Raw genomic sequence first — 16,217 nt, forward strand, 5'->3', positions numbered from 1 at the left:
TGAATTAAACGATTTAAGTGGACAGTAAACATGTCCTGAGAAATAAAACAGAACAATACAGCTGGGGATCAGAGAGAGAGAGAGAGAGGGGAAGAGGGGAAGCCTTGATTTCACAGATGAGAGAGCCAAACACCCGATCGTAAATCTTCTTTTTTTTTTGTTCATTGTAAAAGGTTAGGTTATCTACATTATAAATACTTTAAAACATTGTGGACGGTTGATTTGGTTGGGATAGCTACATTAAAGATACTGTGAAATCATGTAAACGGTTTCCTAGCCCTGGATAGCTACATATTAAAAAGTTATTTGCTAAGCAACCATAAAATGATTTTACAGTATTTTTTAATGTAGCTGTACTTACCTAATATAACCAACCATTCACAATGTTTTAAAATATTTATAATGTAGCTAACCTATCCTAATCGACCGCAAAATTTAATGCCACACCGGTTTATACAATGAGATAGAACGGGGGAAAAAAAGCGGGCATGAACTTCGGGGACCTTCGGGTGTGGCTCTCTCGTCTGTGAAGTGGAGGGTTGGGGAGGGAAGGGGGGGGGGGGGTCGGGTGTCGCCTGTTTCCTCCGCGGAGCTGCGCTGGCGTCCCACGCGCCACCTGGCGGAGACGCGGCGTCTCCGTATCTGGGAAGGAGGCCAGGTTGGTCAAGAGGCCGGGGCAGACACGGCCTAGGGTGTCCGCAAGTGCGACAAACAAGGCAATTCGTTACTTCTGGAACTTGTATGTGGGTCGCGGCTCCGACGCCGCTCCCCCCCCCCCCCCCCCCCTCCATAAGCGGACAGCGCTCGACTCGGGGGGGACCTCGGCGGACAGTCCGTGGGCCTTCCTTCGCCCCGGTGGAATTTGTGATCACCGCCACCACCTCCTCCTCCTCCTCCCCTTTCCACGTTTCCCAACACCAATAACCGCTTGATGTAAGTTTTTGGACATACGCCATTGCTAAGAACTTTTTTTGTTGAAGAAAAACTAATAAATAAAATAAATTAAAAAAATAAAAATACCCAAAAAAGACAAAAAAACACACAAAATTAAGCAAACAATTGCTGTTGTCAACAAGGATATGAACACCACAAAATATTCCGAAACAGGAATATGGTCAACAAACAAAGAAAAACAAAGAAAAATGTACTAAGAGAACGAAAAAAAAACCACAAATGATGACAACACAAAAATATTGAAACCAAAATAACACCAATAACCGCACCGGGCATAATCTCTTTTGCATATCCGTCTACATTATAAACACATTTTTAAATTAAAATTTTTTTTCATGCACCCGTACCAATGTTTAAGTGAAACTTTTTTTATTTCGTGAAATGTATTCAAAAAAATAACAAGTGTTCGCGGTTACAAAGCCACACAAAAAAATTTTAAAAAAATTAATATTGTTACATTTTAAAAATAACAATATTTAAAAAAAATAGTTGGTAAAGTACAGAAACTAAACTTACTTTTTAATATTGTATTACCTAGATCCTATACATTTTCACGGCTCAATAAAAAGTTACAATAAGAATACATACACATAAACTTATGTAATTAGGACATATGCCGTTTTCAACTATGTTGTCCATCTCTGAGGTTTTTTTTCCCCTTCGTTTCTAAAACAATAAACCGCAAACCAGCAATGATCAACTCAATGGGGTATTAGGCCGATTATACTAAGAGCACGTTCACTACAATCAAATCAGCAATGTTACGAAGTTATACTTGAACGTTATGCAACGAAGGCATATTAAAGATAAAATAAAGTCTTTTTCAAGAGATTAAAAACACTGTACCGTATTCTTTTCTGTTCGCGCCATAAACTTCTTCAGTTAATCTTGACTTCTCTCACTTGCTTCTTTTTTTTCCCCAGTGAATTTCAATTCTGATCTCGGTTCCGACTGCAATATCCCCTGCCCCCTCAAAAAAAAAAATAGTTTTTACAATAACCCATTTAAATAATCCAGACGTTTTATTTTAATACAAGAGACATTCCTGCCGCCTGGTATACTTGTATTTTTCGTCCGACAGACATCCGACTTAAGAGAGCATTTATGGACATCTCGCGTGGGAAAACAGCGTCGATTATGCAGTCTTCAACGCGAAAGGAAAAAGAGGGAAAAATAAAGGGGGGGGGGGGGGAGAGAAAGGGTGGGAATGCTATCTGCTTCACCAATAGTGCGCGCCTTTTTACTGGCTGAGGTCGACTACGGTGGCGAAGGACAGAAGAGACACAATGGGCCGGTCGGACGGGAGAAAGGGGCGTAAATAAAATAAAAAAAAAACTGTCCCTCCGGCGAGAACAATAGGGGAGCGCCTTGACAGGCGGGACCACCCACTCAATTAGACCTCCCTCCCTCCCACCCTCCCACCCTCCCTACTCCTCCCCGGAGCGACATCATGCCACAATAAAGTCTCTCCCGTTAATTGTACGGGGCAATTTATGTGCCTTCTGCGCGTAAGGCCCTCCTCACACGGGGATACTGAAGTTGCCTACAAAACGATCGCTGGTAGCCTGGAGACTAGGCAACTGTGTGACTGGGTGACTCTAGTCGCCCGTTATCTTCACACGACGCTACTAAAATATCAGAGACTGGGAGGAAAAAATGCATCGTGAGTACAGCCCGAGTATCTTGTGGAACCGTGAAGTGCCTATATATTGTATGTAATGTCCAGTGATAACAGCAGTGACGATAGTGATATTGTTATCCAATATTATCAACATTATAGAAAACGAAGTAGGAAAAGATTGTGGGTTCATCCATATATAGAAAGGAACATTAATTGTAGATTATTTGTCGCGGCCAAAGAATTGCAAGAGACAGACTCAAAATTCATCGCTTTCTACAGAATGACGAAGGAGACTTACCAAATGTTAACGGAAATTGTTACACCTGCGATGTATTATAGGGATACCACTATGAGGGAATGCGTGAGCCCCGGTGAACGATTGCTGATAACTTTGAGGTAAGTAAGTTAAGAAATACAAATTATTACGAATTTTTGTTAAGGCACTTCTAAATGTTTCCCTTCAACACAAATCTATTTCTTTCCAAGTATTTTAACGTATATACTGATGCTTGGCGAATAAAAACAATGTATGCATTTTAACTTGAGGCCGCAATTACTTATTTTATCTGTGGAAAATGGCTGTTGTATGGATCTTAAGAATGTGCACTTTAACGTTAACAGGTTAAATAATCTAAAGTTATTTATACCCAAGTATTCCAGTCAACTGAAAGGTGAAAGTATAAACATATCTTATGCATAAATTCATTCCAATGTTTAATTCAAATATACCTAAGAAATACACATTCAAATAATGTACTGCAAAAGAAAAAATGTATATATATAAACTATTTAAAGAATACCCATTACACAAACATTCAAATCATGACTGTAAACACAAAAATAAACAACATAATAGAGATAAAAACACGTACACCAAAGTTATATGTTTACACACCCAACAAAACATCACATCACATTATGTTCCTGCTCATATTGTAAAGTCTCTTGGATGACTTCAAAATACTGTTGCGTTTCAGTATCTTGTACTTTCTGTGGAATAGTTTGATTTCCAGGCGACGAACAAATTGAAGCATTATCTGTAGCCAACGATGAATGCGTGGAAACACTGTAGGAGTAAGTTGGGGTCTGTTGGTAAGCTGGTACGTGTTGGTGCATGTCTTTTGGATTCGTGATGTCATCAATAAGCTGCAGAACCCTACGTCGGAATGATTTCATTTGTGCATCTGTCAAAGGTTCGATTTCTGGTAAAAGGCTTAGAAGAAACGACGTTTTTACTTGCCTATCATCGTTTGAATTCGATTCAAGTTTCCTTTTCTTTGCATTCATGTATTCCATAAAGGACTTGTCCACTTCCGTCACTGTTTGCTTTTTACGCTTTGATAAATTATCTTTTGGGTTGGAAAAGGGATCATGAGTCATTTGTTGGGAATGATGAGCATGTTCTTGCGAGAAGTCAGTATTTGGCAGCATAGGTGAAGGAAGGGAAAGTTGTGGTGTTGTAGTTAGTATTGCGTTATCTGAGATATATTCCTCCTCTTCAGCCGCAACGTCTTCCGTATTTTGTGTTGGGTCAGATGAACTGTGTTCCAGGTTTTGTTCATTGATTACTTCTGGCAAATTCCCCGATGGTGTACCAAGCGTTTTTATGAATGGTAGGGTAAATTTCATTGCCTCCGATAGATAATATGGTTTCTTATTTTTGGAACTTGAACCACTTGGAGGTGGCTTTATGTGACGGACAAAAACTGAACGGAGATTTTTCCATTTTTCTTTGCATTCGTTAACTGAAAACAAACAACATTGTTCACATAAATATAAATCGTTGCAATGGATGAATTCCTAACTAATTTACAGTAAACAAAAAACAAATACAAAAGTGAAGTAGTATTAAGTATAATCCAGATATATACAACATATGTTTATTATTTGAAGAAAAAATATATAAATGGTACATGGGGAATGTATTATGAAGTAAAATTTAATTTAACTTTGTTGCAGGTATTTGGCAACAGGAGGTACATTTGTATCGCTGTCGATGTACTTTGCTAGAGGAGAAAGCACAGTTATCAACATCATACGAGAAACTACCAAATTAATTTGGGAATCGTTGAAAGAGTCCTACATGCCTGTCCCAGGAGAAGAAAAGTGGAGAATGATAGCACAGCGTTTCTATTCACTGTGGAATTTACCCAATTGCTTGGGTTCATTGGACGGTAAGCATATTCGAATAGAAAAATTACCTGGAACTGGCTCAAGTAACTTTAATTACAAAATGTATCACTCAATAGTGCTGCTGGCTAGCAGTGATGCAGATGGTTTCTTCACTCTTATTGAAACTGGCTATGCAGGTAGAAACAGCGATGGAGGAGTGTTTCGCGCATCAGCTGTCAAACACTGGATTGCAAATGGAGGACTAGACATACCACCGCCTTCACGATTACCAGATGACGACAATGAGATTGACTTTCCTTTTTACTTTGTTGGAGATGAGGCCTTTCCATTGTCACAATATTTGCTGCGTCCTTACCCTCAGAGAACACTTGATGATGTTAAAAGAATATTCAATTACAGATTGAGCAGAGGACGGAAAACAGTGGAGTGCGCTTTCGGAATGATGGCAGAAAAGTTCCAAGTGTTGAACACTGCTATTCGCTGCCGAACTACGGAAAGAGTGGTTGATGTAATAAAATCTGTCTGCATTCTTCACAACTTCATTCGGAAAAGTGAAGGTATTAAATATTTTGCTGGTGAACCATTTGGCAACTCAGAAACGCCCAACATCAATCCACAGCCACTAGAAGACCTAACGTTACATGATCGGTCTACTGCTCATGAAGTGCGGAATTACTTGGCAAACTATTTTCTAACACCCCGGGCTTCTGTTCCATGGCAGTGGAAATACTGTTACAATAACTAATTAGGTATTAAAGTATTTCATGTGTTTTTGTAGGTTACTGTGAGTATGACAACAACTTTGAACATGTGGTAAGTTTTATCGAAGTTCGTAAAAACCATGCGTAATTCCCTTGGGAACCAAGAAAAGATATCAATAGAAAGTAATTTTTATACGTTACAAACGTTTTAGAATAAGGTATTTCTTCGAAGGACGAATAACCATTGTATAAAAACTATATTTCTTTTACTAATAATGTATTTGTGAGATACTAAATATAAAACATGCTGTTTACATATACATTTTGGTTTTTCACAAGTTAGTTTATTATGATAGATATTTTATATCTAATTATTGTTGTTTAAGATATTGTCAACTTACCTGTGAGTTGCACTTCTTTTGCGACATCATTCCATGCTTTGTCAGTCACATCCTTTTTTGAATACCCTTTCAACTTGTAGTTATAGAGTTCTGGGTGTTTCTCAACTTCGTTTACAAATTTGATATTAAACGCCTGCTCGCCCATTGTTCGCTACAATACAGTATCGCGCCGCGTAGGCTACTGGAGTAGCGTGGAGACCAGCATGCTGAGTCGCCGGGATTTACGTTGCTTACGACTTCCAGTCTCCGCCACTCCAGTATCGCCGTCTGAGTGACGCCATGCCTATCTACATGACGAGTCGCTCGGTCGCCGAGTCTCGCGGTATCTAAGCAACTTCAGTATCCCCGTGTGAGGAGGGCCTAAGGACTGCCGGAGACTCGATGGACCAGGCGATAAAACCAGAACGCCTTCGGTGTTGCCCCAATGACAGCCAGATGGGGAAACGACTATCGACGTTTCGAGCCGAGTTATCGATTTGAAAGGAGGCGTGATCGCACACCAGTAAAATCCTTTCGAGACATCAGATAGGGAAGAGGAAAAAAACAACGCCGTAAATACTTCATAGCGATAATTTATCCACTATAAACTCGGTGGAGGTATCGTCTAGTAACCAGTAGCCTATTTCAGAACGAAATCGCAAGTGAAACATGAATTACAGCTTGCTAATTAAGAGCCATTATTACCAATGGTTAAATTAAAATTTTAGCCTACCTACTTATCTAGTTAAAAAAATTTCCATTTCGGATATTGGCCCTATTCATCGGGATAAATTATACACAAATGGGCCAGAGTATGTAGAATGAATTGGAATTTTTTTTGAAGAGAATAGTAGAAAAGGAATTTATAAACGCTTGTTCAAAGCGGTTGTTAATTGAATGCAATTAATATTTAAGTGTAAGACGAAGAAAATTTTTCAACTCACTCGGATTAGGATTAAGCCATTGTGACTCTACAATAAATCTAAGTTATATTTTTAAACAGATAAAAGTATCCCAATTTTCTAATTTTAAGTCGTTCTCAGTGAAAAAGCCCGAAAAGTCTGCCTCCCTGAAGAATTAAGCATTATGTGACTTCCACTGAATCCAACTTGCTGAACAAGAAACCTCAAGAGGGCCTAAAGGTTCACCGAGTGATTATAAACCACACCGAAACCACTCGGCACGAACATCCTACAATACAAATTAATTTCAAAACACTCTTCAATAAACACAATTAACATGCGAAACTGACTATAAAATATTTTCCTACACAATATATAGTTTCGCAGTGTTATCCTTTCCACAAATATTATGCAAACAACAATTGCCAGTCTGAAAAAGAAACAAAATAAATTTGCTTAATCAAACAACAATTTTTTTTTAACTGGGCTTCAAATTTATAAAAAGTTGTTTAGATCCCTTACATTTAGTTAACATAAGTAAAAAATCGAGTACGTATTATCACCGACGTAGACCCCCTCATTTTGAGGGGCATTGCTGCACTTAACAAAAGCGTGACAGTGAAAAGTGTTTGATGTCTACACTATGTATTACGGAAAACTTTCTGTACATTTTGAAGTTTTTTTTTTTTCTTATTGCGTGCATGCAGGCCAAAATGTGGACAGTGTTCAACATACGAGCACCGTATCCAGATATGACATGTCAGTTAAAACCCAAGCGCTAAACTCTCTGGCCGCGCGGGCTACCCTTTGCGAGTCCTACAGATTAGCGCCCCCGCGTGTTATGAACAGCAACAAGTATTTATGATTAACATTCATTCGGTTTTAAAACACTGTGATACTACATAGTATAAAAAATTTTTGATACTGCTTTTACCTGGATATTGTCAATTTGCGTAGCTATTGACAATTTACCCGGAATTGTCTATTTACATGGAATTTTCTATTTACCTGGAATTGTCTATTACCCGGAATTGTCTATTTACCTGGAATTGTCTATTTACCTGGAATTGTCTATTTACCTGGAATTGTCTACTAACCTGGAATTGTCTACTAACCTGGAATTGTCTACTAACCTGGAATTGTCTACTAACCTGGAATTGTCTACTAACCTGGAATTGTCTATTTACTTGTAATTGACTATTTACCTGCAATTGTCTACCTGCAATTGTAAATTTACCTGCAATTGTAAATTTACCCAGATAATGTCAATTTACCCCTTTTTCCAAGGGTTTTGAAGCCATATTTTTAATTCCCAGAGTTTCCCCTGATTTTCCCAGATTTGTCTCTGTGTGCGGGAACCCTGCCGTACATAATCTGTTCGCAGGTTGCGAACAGCGTGCGAGAGGACTCGCTCGCAGGCACCTTCCTTCAGTCGCGCAGGCCGAGAAAAAAAAATGGGGGGGGGGGGGGGGTTATTTCTGGACGTTTGCTTTAGCGCGGCCCGGGAAACCCGTTTATTCCGGCGCCGAGGCCCCGGCTTGTGTACACACGGCCTGAATGCAGGCTTTCGGAGGCATTTTCCACGCCACGCGCACCGCGCTACTGCGCAGAACAACCCACATTCAGCGCCCGCGGCGGATTACACGCAAGACCGGGCCAATCGGCTCCTCAAACATCAAATGTTTAGCATTCGAAACCCTCTAATGTTCCGGGGTAGGGTATCTATCAGACAAAAATATTTTGAAGAAGGTACATTCAGAAATTGAAACACTAGTACCCGTGTGGTCCACAAGGAATACACACAGAAGGTATCAAATAAATGATTGCATGAATCTGCCACTAGCTATAGGAATGCTTTTTTTTTAATACTTCCCCCTTCCTTACACATGTAAATGCTTATTTTTATTATAAAAAAATGTTTATTTTTCCTGGAGATTTATTTCATTCCTGAAAATTGATACGTATATTCGAATTCGAAGCATTATTTTAAGAATTTGTTTAAATAAGTTATTTAAGAACGCTTTATGAATAAATCAACAGGAAAATCCCTTAGTTAATAGTAAATTACAAAAAAAAAAAAAAACGAAACTTTCAATTCGGGATGCAAGTCCAACCAAGCCTTAAGAAATAATGTGAAATTAAAAAAAAAAAAAACACTATAATATTTGGACTTGCGCCTCGTTTGGTCCGCGAGGTAACGCAAATGAGAACGGAACGCACGTGTCCGTGTTTACGACAGCTGATTCTGACAGTAGTTCTTCCACTGACCGACAATCGGTCGCTGGCGCTGAGGGGCAGAAGACGACCCACCAGAGAGGGTATGCGTCATTGCCGGTGAAAGGGTCGGTGGTCCTAGTGAACCCGGCAGTCTCCTGGAGGGGAGGGGGTAAGGGAGGGGGAAGCTGCTATAAATAGCCTTGGGTCCGCCGCAAGGTCAAGTGGTGCCCCTCCCCCCCACCCCCCCCCCCCCCCCAACATCAATTTGACGCGACACCGACGCAAGCCCTATACTCGATTAGCGCCAATTTTTCGACGTCGTCCGACAGTGCGCGGTTCCTAACGAGCAGCATTCTAGTTCAACTGCATTACCATCTTTTACTGTCAACGGTTGAAGATATCGGGCGTGAATCAAGGTAAACACCAAAAAAGAATGAAGTTCCTGTTTTAACTGTTGATCATCTTCATCTACGGCAGGGGTTCCAATTTTTTTTTTTTTTTTTCCCCCAGGGAACCCTATGATCGACTTTCGTTTGGCGTTACCCCCAACACCTTCAAAGAAAGTTATTTGACAACAACTACTGTGAACATTCAAAACAAATTAATTTTATTTACACCTTATTGTTAAAGACCCCCTGATACCTAATTGTTTGCATGTTTGTAATGTTCGAATAGAAAATAAACTATAACTTCGAATTGAAATCCTTTACTGGACGTATCAAACGTGATGAATGAATTTCCACCCCTCCCCGCATAGTTTGATTTATAATAGCTCTAAAATTAGCTTCAAAGTCCGTCGGCTACCTGCTTTACACGACACGCACCCTGACTCGCGGAACCGCGTGACCCTGCCACGGAAAATCTTTCAGGAACCGCTGATCCATGGTTTCGTTCGCAAAAATACAAGGAACAAAAAATGCGAAGAACAAAGTTCCATAAAAAAAGAAGTTTATTTTGCTACCTGATTACCTAAACATTAACTTCACCGTGACTACTACAATTCACAAGATATTCGTTATTATTTATACCCGAGGTCTTCAGTTATCACACGAAAATTGTTTATGTCATGTAACTTTATCAAACGTTTTTAGATTGACAGCTGAATATTTCTCCATAATTTATGAGAAACAAAATTCGGGTAGTAACGTTTGGTAAGCCAAGTTCTTTGGAAAACATAAGTGCTTAATAGCCCTCAAAAAAAGTAATGACAAAAAAAAACAAAATATTTGGCGTGTGAAACCGAGCCTTATACCCAATTAATTCACTCCACTCGTTCGTCGAAGGTACGTAATTTTCTTTGTAATTAGATATTAAAACAAAAATTTCAAACATAATTTAGTACTCGCCAACCTGTTACGATACCTCGTTATCCATATACTTTTTTTTTTTTTTTGCTTCTCCATGTCGTAGCTCTGGCAGAAACATATGTTTTTAGTACGGTCGGTATAAAATTGGTGGGCACCTGCAAGTGCCGTAAAACTCGCCGCATGGAGGGGATTGGGTTATTGTGCGCGCGCACCCGTGCAGCGGGAGCAGGTTTATGAATAGGCGGGTCACACTTAAGTTGAAGAGGGGGCTTCTCTTTGAAAAGGCGACCGCATCGTAGCGTAGGCCAAGAAGCCGAGGTGTTTTATTTTTATTTTTATTTCTATTTAACATCCACCTGCGCTGGCTAGTTAAGCACCAACCTTACACAATGGTGCCACAGAGAATAGTGTCCCAAATCATCTACTTTAAAAAAAAAAAAATCAGCTCCTGACCGGTATACTACCCAACTGAAATATATTTTTCAATTTACATTCATGTGAATGTACGGGATATAAAATAGGACGAGTCGTTTCGCAATAATTCAGTCATAAGGTTTTGCTACTTAACATTCAATGAATGAACCGTAACAAATACCAGGTCACAACGTGTCACAAAACACTTTACTAAATGAACATCGACGTTAACAGTTAGTTAGTTCCATGTGATTCGAGGGGATAAATACGTCCGAAGACTTTGGCCTCTAGACCAAAAATAACAACAAAAATTCCTGTAGGCACAGAATGCTTCTCGCGCGGACTTGTTTACAACAAACGACCTTTTGCCTGTAAGATAGCTGGCGAAGCTCAGTCGTGATTGGGTGCGGTTTTCACCCGTCCGCGAGTGAACCACGACGCACCGCACTGAGTGACTAGAAGTGACGGGAGATGTGCTTTCAGTGACGCCGGAATGTTAATGAAAGTGCGGGGAGAGAATCTTCACATTTCTGAGGGGAAATGTTCTCAAACATGACATAGCACAATGTATCATAGCTTACAACCGTTAACGTAAAAATCTTTCATTCACAACGAAGTCAATCTGTCCAAAAAAAATTATAAAATAACGAAATGAACGCATTATGCCGTAAAAAAAAAACGCCTCGGCATCAGGGTAAGGTGAGTGGTCATCAGATGAGAGTGAAGCATTTTCGGAAAGAATGGCACAATTAAAAAAAAAAAGGGGGGGGGGGGAACACCCCAAGAAAACCCACTTTCTCACGGCAACACCCCCTAATAGTCCGGTGGCAGATCAAAAAAACCCGGAAGTGAGGTCCGCCCAATGTTTTATGGCATTTTATGATTCTTTAAGGGATACTTAATGATATTCTATAGGGTGCCACTTTGACACCCTTGAGCAATTTAAGATATTCAAGATGGTGCCTTAGATGGCTCAAAATGTATTTATCGGCCATAAATTCACATATAGAACACATTTGATAATCATGTTGGTGTCTAATATAATGATTTCAGTGTCTGGCAATACTAACAACTATTTATTTTGGTGATTAAATTGATTTTAAAGCTTTAACATATGTATTATGCAGATAAATGGGACAACCACTGCCGATATACAATTTTTTTGTATTTCTGTTTCAGGTGATGTGAACTGCAATATTTGAAGTGGTAACTGGTTTAGTGTGTAATAATATAGTCAATGCTGATGCATCGGATGCAATTGGGTTAACAAGCATGATTCAATTTGAAGAAAGTTGGCCTGCAGGATTCAATCAAACGTTGTCCACCAAAGTTAAAACTATGTCTACAGACAAGAAAAAATTGGTATTGGGAACAAAATATGTTTGGGATACAGAAATTATATTTTCCCGATTCATGGTTCTAGTAGGTTCACGTGGACTTAATACAGAAGAAGTATTTCGTCATGAACTCTCAACTCTGAAAAACATTCTTCAAGTGCAACATTCAACGAGAACTCATTCATCAAGCGAATTACCAGCAGTTATCCTAAATGATGGTTGTGCTGCACTGTGGACAGTGTTTTATCATTCATGAGGCACTGTGAGTGACTTTGTGAATGGCTTCTTAACTTGTGTTTTGAATGAATTAAGAAAGGCTGATGTACATTTAATATTCGACCGATACCAAGACTTCAGTATCAAAAGTGTGACAAGGACATCTAGAGCTGGTAAACAAGCTAGCCGTAAACATAAATTGACTCTCAACACACCTCTTCCATCTCAGAAAGTTTTATTAACTGTTACATTCAACAAGATTGAACTAATCAAAATCATTTGTGAAACATTCATAACAGACGGTGGCAAACATGCTGCAACATATGAACACAAACTCATCATTAGCAGGTTGGACTCAATACCAGTTCAAATATACGAAAGGGTTACAATATTCAGAACAGACCTACGAACAACGCATAAAGAAGCGGATATTATTATCCCACATCAAATGGTGTCCTGTGTTAATGAAGGTTATAAACTTATAACAATTAGAAGTGATGATACAGATGTCTTTGTTCTGCTTCTTCACTATTACAGACATTGTGCACTCAATTGTACTGTTTTAATGGAAGGAACTGCATCCCAGCGTCAAGTTATTGATATTGGAATGACAGCTCATAAGCATCACGATATAATTACGTATCTTTTGTCGGCCCATGGTTTATCAGGTTGTAATACTGTATCCCAATTTATGGTATAGGAAAGGCAACTGTTGTGAGAGCACTCAAAAAGGGCTTAAAGCTATCACTTTTAGGGCAAATAGGAACCAACATTAATTATGTAATATATGAATCTGCTGCATTTATAGCATCATGCTATGGGTATTCTATCGCCGAAATTAGGTCTATGTCAGATATAAGATACAAAATGTGGCCTAAAAAATGGGAACTGACAAGACCAACAAGGCTGTGAAAATGTGTACCTTGCCACCTACTACCGAAGCCTTTGCCGAACATGTGAAGCGGACTCATTTCCAAGTGTGTATTTGGAAATCTGCACTTGAGGAAAAATCCACCACAACAACTGGCAACAGAATTGGGCTGGGTAGAAGATGTTGTCAACAAAAGCCTGATTTCTGTAACTGTACCAATTGGAGTTAATCTGGCTCCACCCGAGATACTTCATATGGTACGCTGTGGTTGCGCAAAAGAAAACCCTTGTTCTAATGGAAGATGCAGCTGTGTGTTTTCTAAATTAACATGTGCACAATTTTGCCATTGCTATGGCGAAGAAACTTGTTGCAATCCGTGGACACAGTTCGTACCAACTGACACTGATGACGATTTGGATGATTAAAGAGATGACTTATTAATTGTGTAACATTGTAAATTTAATTTTATTAGTTAAAGAATTTTACATATATAGGTGTAAACACATATGAAATTTGCTTGACATATTAACTCCTGGTTAAGATTTTAATATTTATGTCTATAATTTTCAGGAAATTGATAATATCCATGCTAAATTGTCACCATTGTTTGGCACTTCATGTGGAAATGAAATGCTAGGATGATCAAGTCTGGACTATGAGACATTTTGAATCGTCATAAGAATGTCATGTATACATTTATGACTTATTAGAATGATCATAAAACTTAATCAACGTTTGATATGTTGTTTGATATGATATCCATAGTGTGAGTGCAAATGTTTTTTGGTAATGAAGTTACATTCCATTGGCCTATTCAATTTAGTAAAGTGAGACTGCAAGATAGTTTATTTTAGTTATTTTATATATAAAAATTGCAACTAAGGCCTTCACATTTATACTGGATGTTAATATTTGTTTGTTTTTTTACTTCTGCAACAGTTAAATTAAAAACGTAATATTTAAAATTTTGATGCTAATCCTTTGCATATTAAATAAGATGCTTGTAAATGTTGCAGGTTACTTATAACATTGATTACAACATAAATTATGTATATAAACGTTACAGCTAGCTAAATATATTTCACGCCACATACAACTTGAATTAATTTTACAGTCCATGCTTTTAAATGTATTGTAAATGTATGTGTTAATGATTTAGTATTTAATCAAAGTTCACTTTCCTTGGACTCAAAATATTCCAAATATATCATTATCAATTTACGAAATATTTTCTGCTATATTTTATGAAAGTATTTAATTGCCAAAATAATTTGTTCTTATATTTCCTAAGCCCTAAATTCATTTTATACACCACAATGATTAAAAAATGTGTCTTATAAGCGTATATATGCCCGATGAATGAAGTTTAAACTATCTTGGTCGCCGTCTTAAATATCTAAAATTGCTCAAGGGTGTCAAAGTGGCACCCTGCAGAATATCATCAGATATACATTGAAGAAACAGAAAATGCCATAAAACTTTGGGCGGACCTTACTTCTGGGTTTAGGTCAAAAATGCCATTTAAGACTTGCCAAAGATCTCAGTGCGTGACCGCTCTGGGAATCGGATACGAATAGCCTTGTAGCGTGAGACAACAGTTAAAATCATATAAATTCTAAAATACATCCAATTAAAGCATTAGGTATATTTACGTGCACTGTTCTTAAAAGTATTTTCTTATTTTTTACAAGACTAATATTTATACGAGTTTTTAAATAAAACAGCACGAGTGTTAAAATAAAACAATACGGAGGCGAAATGTAGTTCCTGCTCCCCCCCCCCTTTTTTCCCCCTTCAAACACACGAGAGAGAGAGCGTATATAGACCCGGGGGAGGAGGGGGGAGGTAACGCCTTAGCTGCTCCCCGATAGTTCAACGATTCTTGATTATGGTCATGTGTACACACACACACATATATATATATATACACACACACACACACACACACACACACACACCATTTCTAACCCCCGACGCAAACAGAGGGGTGTTATAAGTTTATCGTGTGTATTTGTGGCATCGTAGCTCACAAACGAACGAACAGATTTTTTTTTCTTTGAAAGGTGACTTTGTCGAGTGTGTTCTTAGCTACGATTCAAGATAATCTGCTCAGCCGTTTGAAAATCACCAAGCTCTTTTCTAGTTTTTATGAAAGGATGTGAGCAACTTCCACAGGTCTGATAAGATTCGAAATTTAGTATCCTGTCACTTCAATGGTAAACTTGACCTGATGCAGTACGGTATGGTCACAAGCAACAAAGCAAAGGGCCGTGGGCAAACCAACCGGTGCTACTTTCGAGGATTAATCAAACTTGACACGTCAGACAGTGGCTCATGCGGGGGGAAATGGAATACCGCGTGCGCTGCTGCATGCAGATGTTCACCGGTGAACTGGTCTTACCCAAGTTGACCATCTGGAGCCGCCTGGAGAAACTCCGCGCCAAACGAGACACCGCACTTGGAGCGCGCGACGGGAGGTGGTGTCGTAACGGCGCGGAGCAGTGCCGTGGGAGTGGAGGCGGCAGTCGGAACAGCCATCTGCCCCGCTGCAGGGGGGGGCGCCGCGGCGGGGGAGGGAAAGGTGTCAAGGTCGCGTCACGCCATTGTCCCACGCCCCCAAGACGCCGCCGTTCACACGCCGTCGCGTTCCCTCTCTCTCTTCTTCGCCCCGTGACGCCGCCCCCACAACAACGAAAATTACTCAAAATGCCCCCCCCCCCCCTTACATAGGGTCATTTCCTATAATACGACCCACTATAACTTTAAAATTGTTATATATCTTCTTAATGGATAGAAATACAGACATGAAACATGCACCCTTTTCGTAGTAAATAACTGCTACAATACAGTGATACAATAAAAACTAAAAAATAAAAGTTTTCCAACTTGGCCACTTTAGAAGATAGCCTTTTAATATGGCCACCGACGATAATGCTAATGTTACGAACGTGAGCAAGGCCGCGACACGTGCAGGTGCAGAGCTGGCTGGCGGCTGCCGCAACATAATGTGCGCCGCGCGCGCCTGGAAGATTACAAAGATTCTCGCTTTTCCCCCTCCTTCCCAGCACTCCCCGCGCGGCGCCCTGCCTTTGACACGTAACTGACACCGGACAGCTGCGGAGTTACGCGAGCCGCCGACACGTGTTTCGAGAGATTTCTGCCGT

General features: G+C 39.5%; 1 protein-coding gene across 1 annotated transcript; it reads right to left on the reverse strand.

Annotated features, from left to right (window-relative positions):
* Positions 1-2,414: 2,414 nt before the first annotated feature.
* Positions 2,415-15,685, reverse strand: LOC134542872 (uncharacterized). Its single transcript, XM_063387451.1, has 2 exons — positions 5,811-15,685; positions 2,415-4,320 (listed from the first exon to the last, which is right to left on the reverse strand). Exons 1-2 carry the CDS (start codon positions 5,953-5,955, stop codon positions 3,482-3,484), a joined length of 984 nt encoding a protein of 327 aa, XP_063243521.1. The 5' UTR covers positions 5,956-15,685; the 3' UTR covers positions 2,415-3,481.
* Positions 15,686-16,217: the final 532 nt, after the last annotated feature.

This window comes from Bacillus rossius (assembly GCF_032445375.1).
Source record: "Bacillus rossius redtenbacheri isolate Brsri chromosome 9 unlocalized genomic scaffold, Brsri_v3 Brsri_v3_scf9_2, whole genome shotgun sequence".
Lineage (NCBI taxonomy): Eukaryota > Metazoa > Arthropoda > Insecta > Phasmatodea > Bacillidae > Bacillus > Bacillus rossius.